Below are 20,437 nucleotides of genomic sequence, written 5' to 3'. Positions count from 1 at the left end.
AAGGTAGAAAAATTTGCTGCAGTGCCAAGGTCTCATACCAGAGGGCCCAAAAATCGAACTTGACCTTCGTCTTCCCAAAACCTACCCACATACCAAATATCATCGTAATACATCCATAGGTTCCATAAATACAGTGGAAGTCGCTTAATTGCACACAACATTTGCCAGTGTATTCCTTGCAATTATCCGAATGGTGCAAGAAAGCGAAGTTATTACGCTGGACCGCACCACTATGGGATTTGGGGATTTCGTATAATTAACAGAAGTGTGTGATTATCCGGTGTGCAATTAACTGGCTTCTACTGTATCCGGAAACACAGACATACAAACAGAAAGGCACACCAAAATCTATAGCAATGTGAAGCCGCGTAGCACAGTGGTATTGTGTTCGCCTCGTGACCGAGAGGTCGCGGGATCGAATCCGCCTGCCGTACTGCCGGTCTTGTGCCCTTGGGAAAGGCACTTTACACGACTTTCCTCACTTTACTCAAGTGAAAATGAGTCGTCCCTCGGATAGGACGTTAAATGGAGGTCCCGTGTCTGGGGAGAGCCACACCCCAGGCACGTTAAAGAACCCGCCACATGTGCGATGGTGCGGTGTGAGTGGTTCAAAACCTACAGTTCCTTGGCCGCACCTGGGGCAATTACTGTCGTATTGAGGTCACCTGAGTGGCGCCGAATGGCGGCTCGCTCCAGACACTTGCGACAGTCGTATTGAGGTCACCTGAGTGGCGCCGAATGGCAGCTCGCCCCAGACCCTTGCGATTTAGCCCCGCCTATTGTAAGCTCCTCGCAATGCATTCAGCCCCTGGCTGCAGAGTGAGTAGTCGGCCCACCCAATAAAAAACAAAAAACAAAAAAAAACAATCATTGTTAACGGGAGGGGGGCATACTTCGACACCCGTTCTAAGTGGATGCGCATGGCTTTTGTCAATGTACATTTTACAGTGAACTCATCAAAAACAAGTTAAGATCTTGTATGCATCCATATAACTGTTATTGAAGCTGTACAGATATATATTTCATTTAACGGACGGGTTGACTGAGTTCAACGTGTTGAGCATCGCTCGCCCGCCTTCGTGCGTGATAGTAAAATGGCGGGGCCCCGACTGGGTGAACATTGTGGCATCATTTTTGCTCCGTTTATCCAACCCAGTTAAAGGCAGAACAGAACACAGGTATTATTTTTTCGGAAGGCTAATAAACATCATTCCTATGTGTGGTGGTATTTTTTCACATGTCGTATTTTGCGAAGAATAATTCAAGAGTTTCCCGGGCAATGGTCTCGATACGTTCGCTCGTCAACTTGCACGGAAGGCGTCAAACTTGTGCAAGTTTTTCAATCGTTATCTGTGGGACTTGCTAACTTCGACACATACCCCGTCTTTGTAGTTATTTACAACAAGGTTTAGTCTACAGCTAGTGTACTTCTCATGTGCAGGCATCTATGCATTTCTCCGCAACAATGATTTTTAAAACCTGTCGAAATTTGGACCCCTGTCGAAGTATGGCCCCCTCCCGTTAACGTTACAACGTGTCTACTTTGAAAATTTAGCCATCTTGTTTGTTTTTACCCATTTTGCTTTTTTCTACCTCTCATTGAAGTTCGAGTCTGTAGAGAATGACATTCATAAAATTTACCTGCCGTGGCCTTATTTTACTTGTAAAAAACATCGCACCAAATCACTGTCCCCTTCACTGACATGGTCTAGTCCTTTGTCCCTGACCCATAACCCCCCGCGCGGGACATTTGAACTGATTTGCATATTTAGCGCCAGCGTCGGAGATCGGAGAGAAGCCGCCAAAGGAGACCTCGGACAGAAAACTCTTCGTACTGAAATTACTACAGAGGTAAAACCTCCCAAAGTGGATAACATTATGCATTTTATGCTTAAGAAGTAATTTTCCTATCTGGAAATGCGTAGTTTCTTCGTTCGCCTGAGGTATACGCTGGAGAGTATGAAGAGGGAGGGGGGCATCGCAGTCCAGTTGCATAACGCGGTGTGCTGTGTTACATAACCATAACGGGCACTGATATGCACGCTCTGCCTGGTTTTGCTCGTATTTTCTGATGTATTTTGTTGTATGCAATTATTAGAATGTGATTCAATCTGAGAAAATAATGCAGCGAAAGTAATGCAAAATGTTAGGATTGCTAGTAGGGCAATCGTGTGGAATTTCTCTGAAGGAAGCGACCTTTGACCTCACTGAGCGACATCCGCTGACTGGGTCGGCCGGGCTCGCCTTTCGCTTGTCTTTTCATCCAAAAATTTCCTGATTTTAGTTGTCATCAAGAGCTTCAACCTAGTGTATAACGTGTCTGAACTACCGAGGCACACGATTCTGCAAGCAAGCGACGTGGGACCGCCGGATTGCCCAGGGAATCGGCCGGTAAAGCGCATCACCACGACGGGCGAGCTGTTCGAGCACCACGCCATCGAGCTAGCCACTTGCAACGATCAGCAGCTCGCTTTACCCGGGGTTCCGAAACATCACGTCACTGAAACTCGGACTTAGAAGACCTTGCAGATTCCACGGGGGACATGCCCGCTCTCATCGGGGCTGTACAGTCTAACCACAGACCAAACGGCGACTGGAACGACCGCCCCCCACCCCAACATGTCCACCGAACTCAGGCGTAATTTCGCGCCCTTTTCGTTCTCGCGAGACGTCCGTGATCTCGGCAGCCATGTTCCCACTTGTTCCCACCGGCGGCAACTTCGTAAACATCATCGAACGGCACTCCATTACTACCCATCCTCTCCCCTTCCCGGGACCCAGACGGTAGGAAGTCGGTGTGCACCTACAGCAGCATGCTGAAGACCCTCAGGACCCCCCACTTCGCATTACTCCAGCTAGAGCTACGCGCCGTCGCATCCGCTCTCGGGCTAGCCTCTACTGCTCGCAAGTGCCAGGCGGAGTTCTGCAGTGCGATCTTCACCAGCTCGGGCCTGCACCCTGACACCACTGACTCTGCGTTCCTTCACAATCGACAACTCAAGGAGACATGCTCCAGCGGTGTGCCGAAGACCCTCAGGACCCCTCAGTCACGTCGCAGTACTAAGTCAGACTCACCGCGTCGACGCACCTGTTTCCGGCCCGAGTCTACGCTGTTCGACAGTGCCCAGCGGCGTTCTGCAGGCAGATCTTCACCAGCCAGGGACTGTTTCTTTGAAAGCTGAACTGTAATTTTATATAGTCTCTACTTTACTACAATACCAATACTATTCTCCACACATTTCCGCTACGCGGTTTGGGGCCACCTCACTACGTTCGGCTTGGCCGTTGATGTCTTTGCACAACCTATAAGCCTCTACCAGTCTACGCACAGAGCAGAATAAAGACATCACATGCCCCAAACCGCGTAGCTCTCTCCTTGTGTCATCCCGGAGTACGTAAGAGTAATTATGTTAGGATTGCTAGTAGGGCAATCGTGTGGAATTTCTCTGAAGGAAGCGACCTTTGACCTCACTGAGCGACATCCGCTGACTGGGTCGGCCGGGCTCGCCTTTCGCCTGCCCACCATCCCACCCTCGTCGCATTGATTTTTCCTTTCAAAGAATGTTAAACTTTACCATTACATGTATATGTACATTCACTGCATTGTTTGTTGTTATAGCCAAGATCCTGGTCTTAGACCCTACATTGTTTGTTGTAATCGGCAAGACCTTGGTCTTAGGCCGTTGATGTCTTTGCACAACCTATAAGCCTCTACCAGTCTACGCACAGAGCAGAATAAAGACATCACATGCCCCAAACCGCGTAGCTCTCTCCTTGTGTCATCCCGGAGTACGTAAGAGTAATTCAATCAGTATGAAGGAAATCGTATGTGGACGGAAAGAACTGAAGTGTTTGGGAGACGTGCTCCCATGCCCAGTTGCATAACACAGACCCACTTTACATTACGCTTTTCGCGTCAGCGGTGAAATTACCCGCTGTCGGGACGCCGCTATAGGAACCTCTTTACACACCGCCCCGAAATCTGTCAGGACACCCGCGGTGCTTAGGGCATGCGGTAGTGACCTTAACCTGACCCACTGTGACATAAGGCGCGAATCAAATAAATGGCGGGATAGCCGCCAGCACATTTGTTGCTCGCTGTGTTTCAGATGTTTTTCTTTACGTGTCTCATTTAAGCTATGTCCAACATGAGGCAGGGAGCAAGGCTAGCGCGCAGGAGACGCCTGAGATACCGGGAGATATTGTTGGGACGTCGCCCAGCTAGAAGTAGAATTCACCCTGCTTATCCCGCTGCCCTTGCTTTGGCACGAGGTGGTGATACTATCAACCAGACGATTTGGAGTTACGTAAGGTTACCGGCGACCCTCTTGGCAGAAGTTTGTCCAGGGCACACTGTGTGATGCAGAATTCTACAAATTAGCTTTATGCTAATCGCTGAACCCTGACCTCCCGCTAATGCGAGCCCGACGAGTTCTCTTTATACACAGTTTGAAGTTGTCGGGGACTCCCGCTGAGCCTACGGGCGTACACTTCGGAGTGGACGGGAGAAAATTTGAAGATAGCGGGACAATGTTAACGGGAACTCTCTTTAAACGGGGCTCCCGCTAACGCAGTCCCACTAACGCGAAAATCGTAATGTAAAGTGGGCCACAGCGTTGTGTATCTTCAGTTACGTAAGCTTGGATGCGGCTAGGGTTTTGAAGAGACCAAGGAGGTTAAATAGACAAAGGTCTATATAACCTCTTTGAAGAGAGCTTGGTCAGCTCCCAACACCCCCCCCCCCCCACCAGCCCAACCCTCCTGTGTGGCTTCAGGATTGATACTGCCTTCAATTTGATCAATTTTGTTCAGTATAACCAATCTTAAACCGGTTCTTTTTCCCTTTCTTTCTTTCTTAGGATCCATAAATAGATACAGTAATTGAAATTGACACAGTGAAAAATCTTATTTCAGATGGTACATTGAATGTGCCTAAGACTCTTCGTTTTTGGTCTACAAACAGGGAAATTGTTCTTTGCTACTAGTAAGAACAAATCTTTAAACAGAGCTTCAATCTCAACCATTCTTTACTCTAGGAAAAGTTCTTTTGTTCCCGGAAAGAAACTCATTGCAATAACATTAAGAAACATGTCATCTGGTGATAAGAGGAAGAGTTCAGGCTCAGGGGACAGCCCTGCCAAAAAAGCCAAAGTTGAAACTGGAAGAAGCTCACCACAAGATGGAAGCTGGTAGTGAAGACTTCCTGGACCAGATAGCCGAGAGGAGGCAGAATGTGTGTGAGTCGGTCGCTGGGTTCAAGTTCAACAAGAAGAGATGTCGTCAGATGTCTGATGTGGGAGACCTGAAGCAGAACTGTGGAGGGATCATGTACTGGATGTCCCGGGACCAGAGGGTGCAAGGTGTGTATTTTTGCCAGTGCATAGCACCGGCTTTGAATCAACTGTATCTGTATCTATATAGCCGGTATAACCGCCGTTCGGCGTAAGCCGGGCGGCAGCAGCTGGTTATATTACACGAACGACTCATTACACCTAACTGTGGCGGTTCATTTGGTTTGGATTGATCGTTTGGTTTGGATGGATTGTTTTGTAGGTCAATTTAATTTAGAGAGTAGAACTGTGTGCTAAAACATCTTGGAATCGAATGTTGGCAAAGGAAAGGTCATCTTCAAATGCCAAAGTAGCAACTTCACCATGAAAGTCAGTGCATGAATAGGGGCTCTAGCCTGTAGTGAGACTATGAAATTGGGTTTTACTACTGGGAAAGATATGGCCAAACTAGCAAAGACATCCACCAAGCAAGCTGGTGTAGTGATTGATGAATACTGTAATTCACTTTGTCTTCTCGGTACCAAACTTTCATGGTCTGAGTCTTTGACAGAGAAAATTTAGCTTGTTCTCGGAACTATATGTTCATGGTGGTAGCAGGTGCACATGAAAAAGTCTCTTATATTATTTGTTATCAGTAATGATAAGTTCATGTTACAGTCCTCACCTTGAAAACAGTGGACATTGAAAAAAATCAGGAATTACAGTATTGCAAGAACACATGTGACTGCTCACATTTTGAATGGCATTCAATGAAAGTTGTAAAAACATATGATAAGTGAATTTTCTCCCCAATATTTGTTTTCCTTGTATTCACGTAAAAACTGTTCTTATTTACAGATAACTGGGCGCTGCTGTTTGCCCAGCGACTGGCCATGAAACACAAGGTCCCCCTGTACGTGTGCTTCTGTCTAGTGCCAAAGTTCCTGGATGCAAACATCCGACATTACGGATTCATGCTCAAGGGGCTGGAGGAGGTGGAGAAGGTAAACATGGACTATAGTATTGTAATCTTAGGAGTTAACTAAGGCAGACTTACGCTGGCCATGCTTTAATCGGCGTATGATGGTTGAGAGGGGTAACCGTCACCAGTCTAGAGATGATATAAAGGTCGTATGACAGTTTTTTCACGAACTGATGTGGGTCCACCTCGGACCTGGTCCTACGCCCCTTTGTGTCTAAAGTCACGGTGACGGTAATAGGATGTCGTGGATCATATGCTAATGATGCGCTAATATGCCTGAGCTTTAGAAAGTTTTTCCTCATTCTAATCGTTTGAGGCATTGAAAGTCATCGAATGTTCTAAGTGGAATGGCCTGCCACCAGTGACTGCTTATTTGATGTTCTCCTATGACCCTATCAATGTGCCCGGCTTGTGCTTTCATTCACCAGCACGGAAGCCAAGTTAAAGCCTGGGTATTGCGTGTCTGCCCTGTACATGTGCCTCATCCTCTATGTTGCATCTCATACAAAGGAAAATGGGTCACCACAAAAACCATGGAAATAAATCCACACGGACATTTCAAAATGTACAATTTACCGTCAATAGTTGACAACACTTTTTTGTTTCCACAGGAGCTGACAGACCTTGACGTGAGTTTCCATCTCCTGACTGGGTACTCTGTTGTTTCCACAGGAGCTGACAGACCTTGATGTGAGTTTCCATCTCCTGACTGGTTACTCTGTTGTTTCCACAGGAGCTGACAGACCTTGATGTGAGTTTCCATCTCCTGACTGGTTACTCTGTTGTTTCCGCCGGAGCTGACAGACCTTGATGTGAGTTTCCATCTCCTGACTGGGTACTCTGTTGTTTCCACAGGAGCTGACAGACCTTGATGTGAGTTTCCATCTCCTGACTGGTTACTCTGTTGTTTCCACAGGAGCTGACAGACCTTGATGTGAGTTTCCATCTCCTGACTGGTTACTCTGTTGTTTCCGTAGGAGCTGACAGACCTTGATGTGAGTTTCCATCTCCTGACTGGTTACTCTGTTGTTTCTGTAGGAGCTGACAGACCTTGATGTGAGTTTCCATCTCCTGACTGGGTACTCGGTTGTTTCCATAGGAGCTGACAGACCTTGATGTGAGTTTCCATCTCCTGACTGGTTACTCTGTTGTTTCCACAGGAGCTGACAGACCTTGATGTGAGTTTCCATCTCCTGACTGGGTACTCTGTTGTTACCATAGGAGCTGACAGACCTTGATGTGAGTTTCCATCTCCTGACTGGTTACTCGGTTGTTTCCATAGGAGCTGACAGACCTTGATGTGAGTTTCCATCTCCTGACTGGTTACTCTGTTGTTTCTGTAGGAGCTGACAGACCTTGATGTGAGTTTCCATCTCCTGACTGGTTACTCTGTTGTTTCTGTAGGAGCTGACAGACCTTGACGTGAGTTTCCATGTCCTGACTGGTTACTCTGTTGTTTCTGTAGGAGCTGACAGACCTTGATGTGAGTTTCCATCTCCTGACTGGTTACTCTGTTGTTTCTGTAGGAGCTGACAGACCTTGATGTGAGTTTCCATCTCCTGACTGGTTACTCTGTTGTTTCTGTAGGAGCTGACAGACCTTGATGTGAGTTTCCATCGCCTGACTGGTTACTCTGTTGTTTCCACAGGAGCTGACAGACCTTGATGTGAGTTTCCATCGCCTGACTGGTTACTCTGTTGTTTCCACAGGAGCTGACAGACCTTGATGTGAGTTTCCATCGCCTGACTGGTTACTCTGTTGTTTCCACAGGAGCTGACAGACCTTGATGTGAGTTTCCATCTCCTGACTGGCTATGCTGTGGATGTCCTGCCAGGGTTTGTGGACGAGAAGAACATCGGAGGGGTGGTGACGGACTTCTCCCCCCTCAGGACCCCCCTGAAGTGGGTTCACGACCTGGCAGGTAAACTGCCGAGTGATGTTCCATTTGTCCAGGTAAGGAACACAAAGCTACAATTGTGTCACATCTAGCTTGTTTTCAACTAAACAATCTGGACCCAAATTGGCTGAAAAAGATTCTTGGAACTCATTAAGAATATGAAAAAATTCATTACTTTATTCTTGATTAACCAGTAGTAAACTTATGCAATTTGGAAAGTTGTTGCCTTGTTGGTGTTGCATTAAAATGTATCAAAAGATAGGACAGTTTGGCAAGGAATTGCAATAAATGAACCTGACACTGAATTTTGTTCCTTGTATCTTGCATGGCAGACAAGTCCTAGCAGCATAAGATTAGCGAGCTAAGAACATTCTTACTTGTTACATGTATATGCTTTTAATTAAAGCTCGATAACGAAAAAATGTATCAAAAGGATTTTCTTGGATAAAGCCACCGCAATATGAGTCAAATTTCAGGTCAATGAAAAGGTGGTTCAGGCAAGTTGAAATGACCATGTACTAGCCCAACAGGGCCAGTAATTTTCAAAAACTTGTCCAACCCTGATGATTGTCACTACATGTATTTGTACCGACAGATTCTATTTTTTTAATCACTTTTCAGGTGGATGCCCACAACATTGTTCCATGCTGGGAGGCGTCCCCTAAGCAGGAGTACGGAGCGCGCACCATCCGCGGGAAGATTCACAACCAGCTGTCGTCCTACCTCACAGAGTTCCCTCCCGTGTCTCAGCACCCACATCCTCCTAAGGACAAACCTGAGGTAAGGAAGATGTCACTAGGGATGATAACTGTCCTGGGTGCGCAACAATGGTCTACTCTCCAAGCAGAGGTTTGGTTCCAGCTGCTTTTTGACATATTTAGGCATTTTTATGTGGCTTTCCATTTAGTACCGTTTGGCAAGAAAATGGTACAAAATGAAAAGCCCAATAAAAATGCCAAATCAAAAGGCAGTTGAACCTTTGCCTGAAGAGTAACAATGGCTTAACCATAGTAAGATTCATTTCTATATTTTAGCCATATGTGACCTACAGTAGCTCTTGACTTGAACTCTCAACAATGCTTGTATAGCTCAATGTGTGCATAAGGAAGTAATCAAATACCTTCTTCAGCATTTCAGGCAACTGAAACTGAAATTTTAGTTAATCATTTCAGCCATCTTTGTTCACTATCATTGTACTGAGAGCTTGGGCAGTTTTCCTGGTGCAAGTTGGTATTGCAGGAACTATATCTGGTACATGTAGTGTCTATCTTTCTTGTCATTTGTTAAAACTATTATTAACAATAAAACTAATCAAGTTCATACCACCTCTCCACACAGCCCACAGACTGGGCTGCAGCCAGGGCCAGTCTGAAGGTGGACATGACTGTTGCCGAGGTAACCTGGGCCACACCCGGCACCACGGGGGGTCTGCGTATGCTGGAGTCCTTCTGTAAGCAGAGACTGAAGAACTTTGGCACAGACAGGAACAACCCCAACAAACGGGCACTCAGTAATCTGTCACCATGGATACACTTTGGTAAGGGTTTTGGCTTGTTACATTCAATCCCCAAAAAACAGTATTGATGACGTTCTCCTTGAAGAAAAACAAAGTTCGACATCCCCCCTTATACTTTAAAGGTGTTCAGCTCACTGAAGTCGAATCCCACAAACACCTTGGCCTACATCTCACTAGAGACCTATCATGGTCACTTCACGTGTCAATCCTGGTGACGAAGGCAAGGAAACGCATAAATCTACTGAAAAGAATTTCTTGCTTTGTCCCACGGAAAACACTCGAGACTCTGTACAATGCCATGATACGTCCCTTGATTGAGTATGCCAACGTTGCCTGGTGCGGTATTCTTAAGAAAGACTCTGACTCACTCGAATCAGTACAGGTGTCCGCGGCTAAGGTCTGCACGGGTGCACTAAGGGGGACGAATCACAGCCGCATCTTAACGGAGGTCGGTTGGGACACACTTGCCACCAGACGGGAAAAGCATGTACTTATTCACTTCTATAAAATGGCCAGTGGCTCTGCACCAAATTATCTCCATGAACTGGTACCTCCACTTATCCGTGATTCCACCCCTTATGGCCTTCGAGATGACCAGAACTACCTCCCTATTGCCCTAAGAACCGAAAAGTACAAAAGATCCTTCTTACCTGCCGCAGTTTTCTCCTGGAATCAACTTCCTTTGTCCGCCAAAACATCACCATCTATTAGTATTTTTAAAAGAGAACTAGAGTCTTTCTTTGACAGTCCGCCCAGACACACCCACTACTCCCATGGCCACGGACGCCCTGCAGTTCACTTGACTAGACTCAGACTCGACTTCAGCCAGCTTAACTCACACCTATTCAAACACCATTGTATAACTAGCCCTACTTGTGAATGTGGGAATTCAAACGAGACAACTGAGCACTACTTGTTGCACTGCGAACTATACAATAGCGAAAGGATTCATATGTTGCACTCCATATCCCGTTTAAACCTAGAAGAATTACTCTCGCCTGACCCCCTTAACTCATCTGACAATACTTTATGCACCCTTCTCACTATGGGCAGCCCTTTCCTTCCACACTCGATAAATTGTAACATCTTTGACTATGTTTTCAAATTCATCAAAATGACCGGAAGATTTACTTAATCTGATTTGAAATTGATTGGTAATGCCAGCCTTGTATGCGCTTTAGCCCGTTTTTGTTGTTAGTATTTATGTTATTCTTATGTTGCAAAATGACGTTTATGTTCATGTCATCTTAAGTTATACGTTTCGTTATAATCTCAATTTTGTTACTTTTGTGTGTCATTGTACAACATGTATGTGCATTGTTAGAGCAGAAGACCTCCATAAGCTCTTTGCGAGCTTCTTGTCCAATGCTCGAAAAACGAATGCAAATAAAATAAATAAAATAAAATAAAATAAATAAGGGTTGTCAAAGTCAACTTGTCACTGGATGTACATTTATGTTTTTTTATGTCAGTCCAAAAATAATCATTGCCTTCGTTTATATGGAATCTTTATTTCTGTCATATCTTGACTTTTATCGAGATGTGTGATATGAAAGTTAGATACAGTGTAGATTCTGTGTATTCCAAGTACATTTGTATAATGAGATAATGGTATCAGGTAGTTTATTAAGAAAAGTTTTTGCCATGGTCTACTGTAGTACTGCAGCCACCCAATGTCAACTTACCAGATACCCTGTATCCTGACAGTGAAGAAGTACAGGAGTAAGTATTAGGAGTCTATAACAACAAACATTGTCCTACCCCCCTCTACAGCCCAGATCTCTGTACAGAGATGTATCCTGACTGTCAAAAAGTACAGGAGTAAGTACATTAGCCTATAACATCAAACATTGTCCCACCCCCCTCTACAGGCCAGATCTCTGTACAGAGATGCATCCTGACAGTGAAGAAGTACAGGAGTAAGTACAAGGAGTCTATAACAAGTACAACTAACATTGTCCTACCCCCCTCTACAGGCCAGATCTCTGTACAGAGATGCATCCTGACAGTGAAGAAGTACAGGAGTAAGTACAAGGAGTCTATAACAAGTACAACTAACATTGTCCTACCCCCCTCTACAGGCCAGATCTCTGTACAGAGATGCATCCTGGCAGTGAAGAAGTACAGGAGTAAGTACAAGGAGTCTATAACAAGTACAACTAACATTGTCCTACCCCCCTCTACAGGCCAGATCTCTGTACAGAGATGCATCCTGACAGTGAAGAAGTACAGGAGTAAGTACAAGGAGTCTATAACAAGTACAACTAACATTGTCCTACCCCCCTCTACAGGTCAGATCTCTGTACAGAGATGCATCCTGACAGTGAAGAAGTACAGGAGTAAGTACAAGGAGTCAGTGGATGCCTACATCGAGGAAGCCATCATCAGAAGGGAGCTTTCTGACAACTTCTGCTTCTACAACCATGACAAATATGACTCCATCAAAGGTATGAAACCCAGAATTCAACCTTTTTTAAAGAGGAGCAAATGTTTAAGTTGAGTGCATTTTGGGGCCAATGTGTTGCTTGTTTTGTGTTTTGATTATAAGTATCTTGTAAGATGATAGTACTTTTAGTAGTAACAATTGGTGTAATTGAATTTATAGAAATAGCAGTCATTACTACATCCAAAAGAAGAATGAAATGCAGCCGTTATGGTACGAAAAAAGTCAGGCTTAGGACTTTTGTGGTCTTCTAGAAGTACATGTTGCAGTTGAGTATTGACTTAATGTTTTTGTCAGTAAGTGTCTTATTGCAAGTCAGTGATTTATTCACATTTTTATGAGATCGAGATGACCAGTTGCAGAAAAACATGAATTTCTAGGCTGAAGCTTGGAAAGAAAGTCAATGGAATTTCCCTTGAACGACTACAGTGAGTAGAAAGCATGATAATCACTGTCATCTTGGGGAAAGAATGAGAGGGAGACTCAGAGGTTTAAACATATATGATTGCAACTGACTAAATTCCACATCTTCCCCAGGTGCTTCTGCCTGGGCTCAGAAGACCCTGAAGGACCACGCAGGTGACAAGCGGGAGTACCTGTACAGCCGCGAGCAGCTGGAACAGGCTAAGACACACGACGACCTGTGGAATGCTGCTCAGGTACTGGACATTAATTTCTCATGCGCAAATTTGCTGTAGAAGGAGAAATGAGCATTGCAGTGTTATAAGTTCACTTTTCACAATTTTGTAGTTCACAATTCTGTAGTAGAATATTGTGTAGAAATGGATATTGCCTTATTATGACTTTTGGAAGTAGACCTCAAATCTGGGAATATATAGCCACCTCAAACATTTCAAGATTTTTAGTACATTTTTCTTACACTCGTTCAATGTTTTTACCCAGCTGCACATTACATATACTTACAAAGTTACAGTCCAAACTGCCCAAGAAGACCACTCAGTCGACTGACAGAACTTAGTGTTTATGGACAGGTGGTCACTAATTTATAGACATTAATTTTAATGCTTAGTTATCAGAATGGGAAGTAGAAAAACTTTCAAAAGAGCTTTGCATGAAAATTAGTGTTTTGTGTATTACAGCTAAAGTAGGGGTGTACAAACTTGGACACTGTAGTTACAAATCAGGGTTTAATTACAGTCAAACCTGTATTAGGGGTCACCTTATTAGTATAGGAGTCACCTGGCCACCTGTATCAAAACGACCACCAAAAAGTGGACACACTGTGTCCTCATGTATAGATGGTCACTTGTACAGGTTTGATTGTACTCTTAAACATGTCTGGCCCTCCTTTCCCTTCACTGTTCCAGATCCAGTTGAACAAGGAGGGGAAGATGCACGGTTTCCTGCGCATGTACTGGGCTAAGAAAATCCTGGAGTGGACTGAGTCCCCTCAGGTTGCGCTGAAGGAGGCCCTGTACCTTAACGACAAGTACAGTCTGGATGGGAGGGACCCTAACGGATATGTGGGTAAGTCTGGGAGGTACAGTACAGTATGATAAGTACCGTCTGGATGGGAGGGACCCTAACGGATATGTGGGTAAGTCTGGGAGGTACAGTACAGTACAGTATGATAAGTACAGTCTGGATGGGAGGGACCCTAACGGATATGTGGGTAAGTCTGGGAGGTACAGTACAGTACAGTATGATAAGTACAGTCTGGATGGGAGGGACCCTAACGGATATGTGGGTAAGTCTGGGAGGTACAGTACAGTATGATAAGTACAGTCTGGATGGGAGGGACCCTAACGGATATGTGGGTAAGTCTGGGAGGTACAGTACAGTACAGTATGATAAGTACAGTCTGGATGAGAGGGACCCTAACGGATATGTGGGTAAGTCTGGGAGGTACAGTACAGTATGATAAGTACCGTCTGGATGGGAGGGACCCTAACGGATATGTGGGTAAGTCTGGGAGGTACAGTACAGTATGATAAGTACAGTCTGGATGGGAGGGACCCTAACGGATATGTGGGTAAGTCTGGGAGGTACAGTAGAGGATAGTTGATAATCCTTTTTACCAAGTTTTTACAGTCAAACTTGGTCTAAGTGAACAGAGGCAGTTGTTTACGTGAAGATAGGATACCAAACAGATTCCTTTGTAGCAAAATGAACCATTATTAAGAGTATCGCCCCTTTCACAAGTTTTCACAAACAGTTAGGTCCAGGTAGGTCCAGACCTGGACCTGATCCTCTGGACCTAGACAGCACCTGCAACTGAATTTCCGGTGCCAGTACCCACCCCTAGTGTTCAACTGTATGTTTTATAATTGATTGAGACAAGAGTGGGAACGTTGTGCCCTGCGAACCTAAATGCATAAATTACAGTATCTTTACTGTTCCCAATAGTTGGACTTAGTGAGATTTTACCTCTTGTATTTGAATTTCCAGGTTGCATGTGGTCCATCTGTGGGATCCATGACCAGGGCTGGGCAGAGCGGCCCGTCTTCGGCAAGATTCGCTTCATGAACTACAATGGCTGCAAGCGCAAGTTCGACGTGGCCCAGTTTGTCACCAAGTACAAGGCCAAGGGATATCTAAAGAAGTAATGACAGAACTTGACTGTTGTTTGAGATGATGAGTGGGGTTTGTGTAGGAACCACCTGTAAATATTTGTAGGGTAGTTGTTAATGTTTTTGGATTTTAACCATTTTAAGGAAGGCAGAAAATGCGCACAAAAGAAGGATGCTACTGGCAATGCGGCAGTATTTGAGAAAATAACTTTGACCAAGTTAGTAGTAGTGTTAGAGAGCTTTTGGTTATTTTTGCTCATTAGGTGTTGACCATTGACCACTCAAGTTAGATGCTAGTCGTTTATTTAAACGACTTTGTAATGAAATACGCACAAAGGTACCAGTCCTATAGTCACAAATATGATACACATTCATGTATCTCTTGTGTACATGCATAATACATATTACGCACAAGATAAGAATGGTTTTAGCTTAAATATAAGAATGGTTTTAACTTAAACCATTGGACCAAGTTTACATGAAACAAGCACAAAGGTAAAGTAGTGGTTGTGATTTTTAAAACCTTGACATGTCCATAGATGCAGTGTTTAACAGTGTATATTACTCAGGTCACATGTTGTAATGTAACTTTGTAGATTTAGAAAACTCTATTGAAGCTAACATAAAAAAGACTTAATATTCTCTTCCTTGTTGTAATGTAGAATGTTAGCTGTAACTTTTTTAACTACCCATAGCAACGTATACCTCATCGGAAAAAGACTTTCTCACACTACAATATTATCACACTACAACCTTATTTCTTGAAACATTTAAGAATACATTCAAATGTTCTGCAATTTTTGCATAGCTTTAGTGAGGCAACAGTGGTATTGGTAGATACACTATCATTGAATACATTAAGTGTGCTGTCTGTACAGTTGATATGTACTGAGAACTATATAAAATAGTCACAGCAACTTGAAGGCAGCTTAAAAAGTTTTTTTTTCACTTAATGGATATAAGGGAATGAAATGTTCTTTATATGAGTTATTCATTAGGCAGCTTATGTTTCATATGTTTTGGTTTTGTCTTGTTATCTTTATCTTTTAGTAAAAGGTTGGATAGAGATCTTGGTGTCTGCTTTCTCTTTCTTCATAGTTTGCGAGATATTTCAAGGTAATTGGTATATTTTTTCGTAGTACCCTTGTAATGACTTGTCTTATCGTCAATCAAGTCAAAAGTGTGAGAGATAAGTATTTGCACAGTATACATAACATGAATACTTAGTAGGTGTTTTGGGAAGGGGGGGGGGGCAAAGACTGGAAGCAACGAGCAATCGGTTTGCTGCTATGTGCTTCAAGACATCATGATCGTGCCATAACAACGTGTGTACACAGAAATACTGTAGACCGTACGTATCAATCATAATAGCACTTAGTCTGCCTTTTGGTTTTCGTGAATAAAGGAAGGAATTAGTGTTAACTTTTCAACACAGCCGCCAGCTGCATGGGTCAACTCAACGCATATCAGGACGATTTTATGTATGCTATAAACATTAACACATTATATGCCGCCAGTAAAAATGTGGCATCTTATTCTGGATGAGTATTACCCAGAATAGTTTTGAAGATCAAAAGTCGTGTAAGTTACTTAACCACATCAAATAAAGTTACGCTAAAAAAAAACCCCAGAACATTGGCAGAAAATCCAGGCAAGCAGTACCTAATGCCTGCCTGTCAAGGACGTCGCCTGGTGGATCAAAAAAGAATGACAGATAAGTTATATTGCAAATACGATTTTACATTGAATATCTAAGAGCGACACCTGGCAGCCAATGAAATAAATGCTGCATATTGACCTTACTGTCTTAGCACTTTAAATACCGATTGACTCAGTGGTAAGTCGATTATGCGTTGACCAATCAGCTTGCTAGTTAACATTGCTTGATATAGATCATGTATTGTGAGTTTGAGCATTGAAGGAGGTTACAAGTTTCACAGTAGCTGCACAAATGAATCAGCATAGATGTATATGTTACATGTAACGTTAGCATTGCTGCGACCTTATCCTGCAGTACTAAAATTTGTCGTTAGATGTCTCTTCTGATCCACTGAGTCAACTGCACGCCCACCAAGGTACCTATCGAAATTTACCAGGTTCGTTTAATTATGCCTGAAAATAAAGCTCAAAAGAGATAATATAGATCATTTTTTCTATTTTTCTCAAATTAGAAGTTTCATGAGGTTTAATACTTTGTTGTGATAAAAGTGAGTGAGTGATAAAAGATCATAAAGATTAAAAGTTCATCAGTCAGTTTTTAACGCGTTATGGGGTCTGTACTGACCTATGACCCCTTCTTCCCGCCAAACGTGAATTCGGTCAGTGGTGAAATGTTTTGTCTTGTTCCCGAGGATGTTTATTCATCTTTCTTCAAGTCGTTTTGATTAGAGCGTTCATGATTCAATGCTTAATGTTTTGAAGACCCTATGCAACTGCGTTCTTTTAAAGTTTAAGGTCCTCGTACCTTTCTTTGCTATTCAAATGTTAGATATATGGGGAGGGGGGCACCATGTTATATTCTTAGCCTTTGTTTAGAGAGAAACCCAAATTTACGATTATTTTCACAGGCAAGATGGCAGAGAAAATTGAGGACTTGAACCTGCCCAACGCTGTCATTACAAGAATAATAAAAGATGCAGTAAGTACATTTTGTATTATCATTAGCTTGTTTTCATGATTCAATATAAAGATATGTGTATAGAATACATTGCATGTTAAAAGGTTATTTGATAACAATTTTATGTTTTGGTCAATATTTCACATGTCCACCACATATAGTTAAACATGTAGTTTTAGGATTGAAGTGTTGCTTTTGATGCTGCAACATCTTTGTCAGTTTGTGTCTGTATTTTCCCACTTAATAAACACAACCCGTGTTCCAGTTACCAGACGGTGTGAATGTATCTAAGGAGGCCCGGGCTGCGATCTCACGGGCAGCCAGCGTGTTCGTGTTGTATGCTACATCCTGGTATCCTTTCCTGCATAGTCACTGTAGAACTCATGGTACCCAGTAGATAACCATGGACATGAAGATATGTTCCCTACATTAGCTGTGTTTTTTTAGTTAAAACTGGTGTAATGGCGAATTGGGTAGGGTGTTCGCCTTGCAGTCGGTAGTTAGTTCGATCCCCGGCCGAGTCACATCACTTAAAAATATTGATAGAAATGGTACATGCTGCTTTCTCTGCTTAGCACTCAGCATTCGGGAAAGAGTATGGAAGTTGAACACACACCACTGCCAGTGAACTAGCCTTCTGCTGTAGTGATGATAGCATGGTGGCAACAAGTTTTACTCTACGATAGTTCTTGGGAATTACAAAATTACTTGACCAATACGAACAGTGCTAACAACTTTGCCCTGAAGGGTAAGAGGAAGACATTGAATGGGACTGATGTGATTGCTGCAGTTCAAGAGATGGAGTTTGAACAGTTTATGGACCAGCTGAAAGACAGTTGGGAAGGTGAGTTTTTACCATAAGTAGCATACCCGGTAGCTACTTAGGCTACATCTACAAAATGTAACAATTCATGCACAAAATCTGTATGCTACTTTATTGTTACAGGGACATAATATTGATTGTTAACATTGCTATTTGTAGTAGTCCTCAACATGAATATATTGCTTATGTACTTTACATGCATGTCTTGTAAGAGTGCTAAGACATCATACTATATGGTTTGTAGTTAAGGCATTGTTGTAGATATGTACATGTATGTCATAGAAAATCATGTGCTATGAATGTTGTAAAAATTTGGAGCAATCATGAACTACATTGTACCTCTCTCTTAACTGCACATCCATAATGTCACAGACACTCTATGACAAGAGTACACAAGTTTCAAGAGTTGTGTTCACATGTAATATCATACACATAACTTGACTGATATCTGCTCACAGCTTTCAAGAAAGAGCAGAAGGACAAAAAGGATGCGGCAGAAAAACGGAAAAAGACAAAGGAAGGTGAGAAGGCTGAGGGCAGCAGCACTGGGCAGCCATCACAGGACGAGGTAAACACAAGCACAGAGGCTGCTGGGAACACAGACAGCATGGAACAGGGTGAAGACAAGGAGGACGAACAGGAGATGTAGATGTCATTGTTTGATAATACTAGTTTCTTAACATTTTGTACATGTTTATAGACAAATGATCACAGAACAATGTTGGAGAATTTGATATTCTCATTGTAACTTAGTAGCTACACATACAGTACATCCTTTTGTAATAAGTATAATAGTGTTTGAAGAGTACAGTGCAGAAGGATCATATGTTGTATGATCATAATTGTAAACAAGTGTATTGTTAAGGATGAAAGAAAATTGATTGAAATTATGAAATTGAAACTGAGGTGTTTTTACCCTAACAGTTTTACAAACTTGATAGAAATTCTGTACTCCAATACATTGCATATCTTCATTCCAGTATTCTTCCCAATACAATAGTAAGTACATTGATACATATTCCCACTGGTTAGTATGTACAGAAGACATATTGTATTGATAACTTTCTGAGAAACTGCGATCCTATGCTTTTATAAATAAAGCATTGTTGATAAATAAAGCATTGACTGAGCATTGAATTACTTTTCACCTTTTTATCAGACTAATATTTTCAGTATTCCCTGGCATACTTAGAATACCATAAAGACACTTTCTTGCATTTGTCATCAGTTAGATAGATTTTACACGTCACTGTGAAAAATAGTTGAGTTGAACATCTATCAGATACTTGAGATAAAAGAAACCATTTGATTGATACCTGCTACTTAATTTCAGAGTGATTTTTACACTGCAAATGTGATATGTAAAAAAAATGACCATAGATAAGCATAGTGTACATTATGTGATTGCTGACCTATGACTTCTCTAGAAAGGCTGGCGGCGACTGCTCTCCTATTGGTGGGGGTCGGAGGTCAGCTAATTAAATGGTTTGACCCCTGTGGCCCAAACCACCCCTATTGGTACACTAAAATTTGACATGACACCTTTTCCCCCACACACAGTTCCTCCTAGTTTGTCCCTACAAAAGACATAAGGTCTAGGAAAGATATTCATGTAAACTATAAACCTTTAAGATTTTGTTTTCTTAACGAATAACAAAAATAGTTTATATCTTGAGGTTTCATATTTCTGCTGCTCTGAGTTTTCTTTGCCATGTTTTTCTGTGTTGACTTTCCTTCAAGTTCCACAAAAAATGTCATATATCTGACAAACTTTTAAGTTTGAAGGCTTAATCTTTTTTACAGTTAACAATATTCTAGATCTTAAGATTTCATTTTTCTCCATTGCTCTCACTTCTTTCTTTCTTCCTCAGTGCTTTCTGTGTGGGCTCTCTCTCAGTCCCTTTGTCCTGTACACCATACAGAACCCTCGCTGCACAGATGTTTTCTTGCAGAGCCGCGTCAATGTTCCTCTGCGAGTCGTCCAGGTACAGATGCGGCCGTATCGCCCTCAACATGGCGCCCTTTCCCGCCCCCGCGTTGAAATTACACTCGTCAATTTGCAGGCACCAGTGGCGGAGTGTTAGGATGGCACGTTTTCCCGTACTCGCGCCCGACCTGGCCGTTAGGAGGTAGGTGCGGATGGGGCATGGTACTCTTTTCTTGTGAAACTTCTGCTGCATTGCTGACATCCTAAGGGCAAACTTTGTCATGGGACCCTGCAGAAATGTGGCATCAAAGTTTATTAGTTATTGACATCAAAGTTAGCCTGGGTATACCATCCAGGTAGTAGTTCGCTCCTATCATATGTTCGCTTCTGCTACCTGTGTATAAAACGCCGGAGCGAACTACTTTCTGGAT

At 43.0% G+C, this 20,437-nt stretch overlaps 3 protein-coding genes across 7 annotated transcripts in view; 2 read left to right on the top strand and 1 right to left on the bottom strand.

Annotated features, from left to right (window-relative positions):
• Positions 1-1,742: 1,742 nt before the first annotated feature.
• Positions 1,743-15,707, top strand: LOC118426904 (deoxyribodipyrimidine photo-lyase-like). Of its 2 annotated transcripts, none has more exons than XM_035836500.1 (10): positions 1,743-1,851; positions 5,037-5,360; positions 6,129-6,274; positions 8,023-8,205; positions 8,771-8,929; positions 9,488-9,686; positions 11,957-12,112; positions 12,646-12,767; positions 13,437-13,596; positions 14,518-15,707. In XM_035836500.1, the coding sequence occupies exons 2-10, from the start codon at positions 5,180-5,182 to the stop codon at positions 14,673-14,675; spliced, it is 1,464 nt and encodes a 487-aa protein (XP_035692393.1). In that variant the 5' UTR covers positions 1,743-1,851; positions 5,037-5,179; the 3' UTR covers positions 14,676-15,707. The 2 variants fall into 2 exon arrangements, with proteins under 2 accessions (XP_035692393.1, XP_035692392.1); XM_035836499.1 differs by having other exon boundaries at positions 4,860-5,360.
• Positions 15,708-16,860: 1,153 nt separating this feature from the next.
• LOC118426907 (DNA polymerase epsilon subunit 3-like) lies at positions 16,861-19,197 on the top strand. Of its 2 annotated transcripts, none has more exons than XM_035836505.1 (5): positions 16,861-16,957; positions 17,207-17,277; positions 17,522-17,607; positions 17,982-18,100; positions 18,538-19,197. In XM_035836505.1, the coding sequence occupies exons 2-5, from the start codon at positions 17,212-17,214 to the stop codon at positions 18,726-18,728; spliced, it is 462 nt and encodes a 153-aa protein (XP_035692398.1). In that variant the 5' UTR covers positions 16,861-16,957; positions 17,207-17,211; the 3' UTR covers positions 18,729-19,197. The 2 variants fall into 2 exon arrangements, with proteins under 2 accessions (XP_035692398.1, XP_035692399.1); XM_035836506.1 differs by lacking the exon at positions 16,861-16,957 and adding an exon at positions 16,977-17,093.
• LOC118426906 (cytosolic 5'-nucleotidase 1A-like) overlaps positions 18,714-20,437 on the bottom strand; it is an 8,299-nt gene continuing 6,575 nt past the window's right edge. For all 3 annotated transcript variants that reach the window (XM_035836502.1, XM_035836501.1, XM_035836503.1), the window contains exon 7: positions 18,714-20,295. In XM_035836502.1, coding sequence (XP_035692395.1) covers positions 19,909-20,295 — 387 coding nt within the window. In that variant the 3' untranslated portion in view covers positions 18,714-19,908. The remainder of the gene's footprint in view (positions 20,296-20,437) is intronic.

Source organism: Branchiostoma floridae, chromosome 12 (genome assembly GCF_000003815.2).
Source record: "Branchiostoma floridae strain S238N-H82 chromosome 12, Bfl_VNyyK, whole genome shotgun sequence".
Classification (NCBI taxonomy): Eukaryota; Metazoa; Chordata; class Leptocardii; order Amphioxiformes; family Branchiostomatidae; genus Branchiostoma; species Branchiostoma floridae.
The sequence above is the reverse complement of the archived record's forward strand: the minus strand, read 5'-3'. Positions and strand labels throughout refer to the sequence as shown.

Bases quoted from the DNA above. Each gene is read 5' to 3' on its own strand.
- LOC118426904 (XM_035836500.1), top strand. From the start codon at position 5,180: ATGGAAGCTGGTAGTGAAGACTTCCTGGACCAGATAGCCGAGAGGAGG. The intron at 8,930-9,487 runs GTAAGGAAGATG...CTCTCCACACAG, and splicing joins CTCCTAAGGACAAACCTGAG to CCCACAGACTGGGCTGCAGC. The intron at 12,113-12,645 runs GTATGAAACCCA...CATCTTCCCCAG, and splicing joins CAAATATGACTCCATCAAAG to GTGCTTCTGCCTGGGCTCAG.
- LOC118426907 (XM_035836505.1), top strand. From the start codon at position 17,212: ATGGCAGAGAAAATTGAGGACTTGAACCTGCCCAACGCTGTCATTACA. The intron at 17,608-17,981 runs GTATCCTTTCCT...CAATACGAACAG, and splicing joins GTGTTGTATGCTACATCCTG to TGCTAACAACTTTGCCCTGA. The intron at 18,101-18,537 runs GTGAGTTTTTAC...ATCTGCTCACAG, and splicing joins GCTGAAAGACAGTTGGGAAG to CTTTCAAGAAAGAGCAGAAG.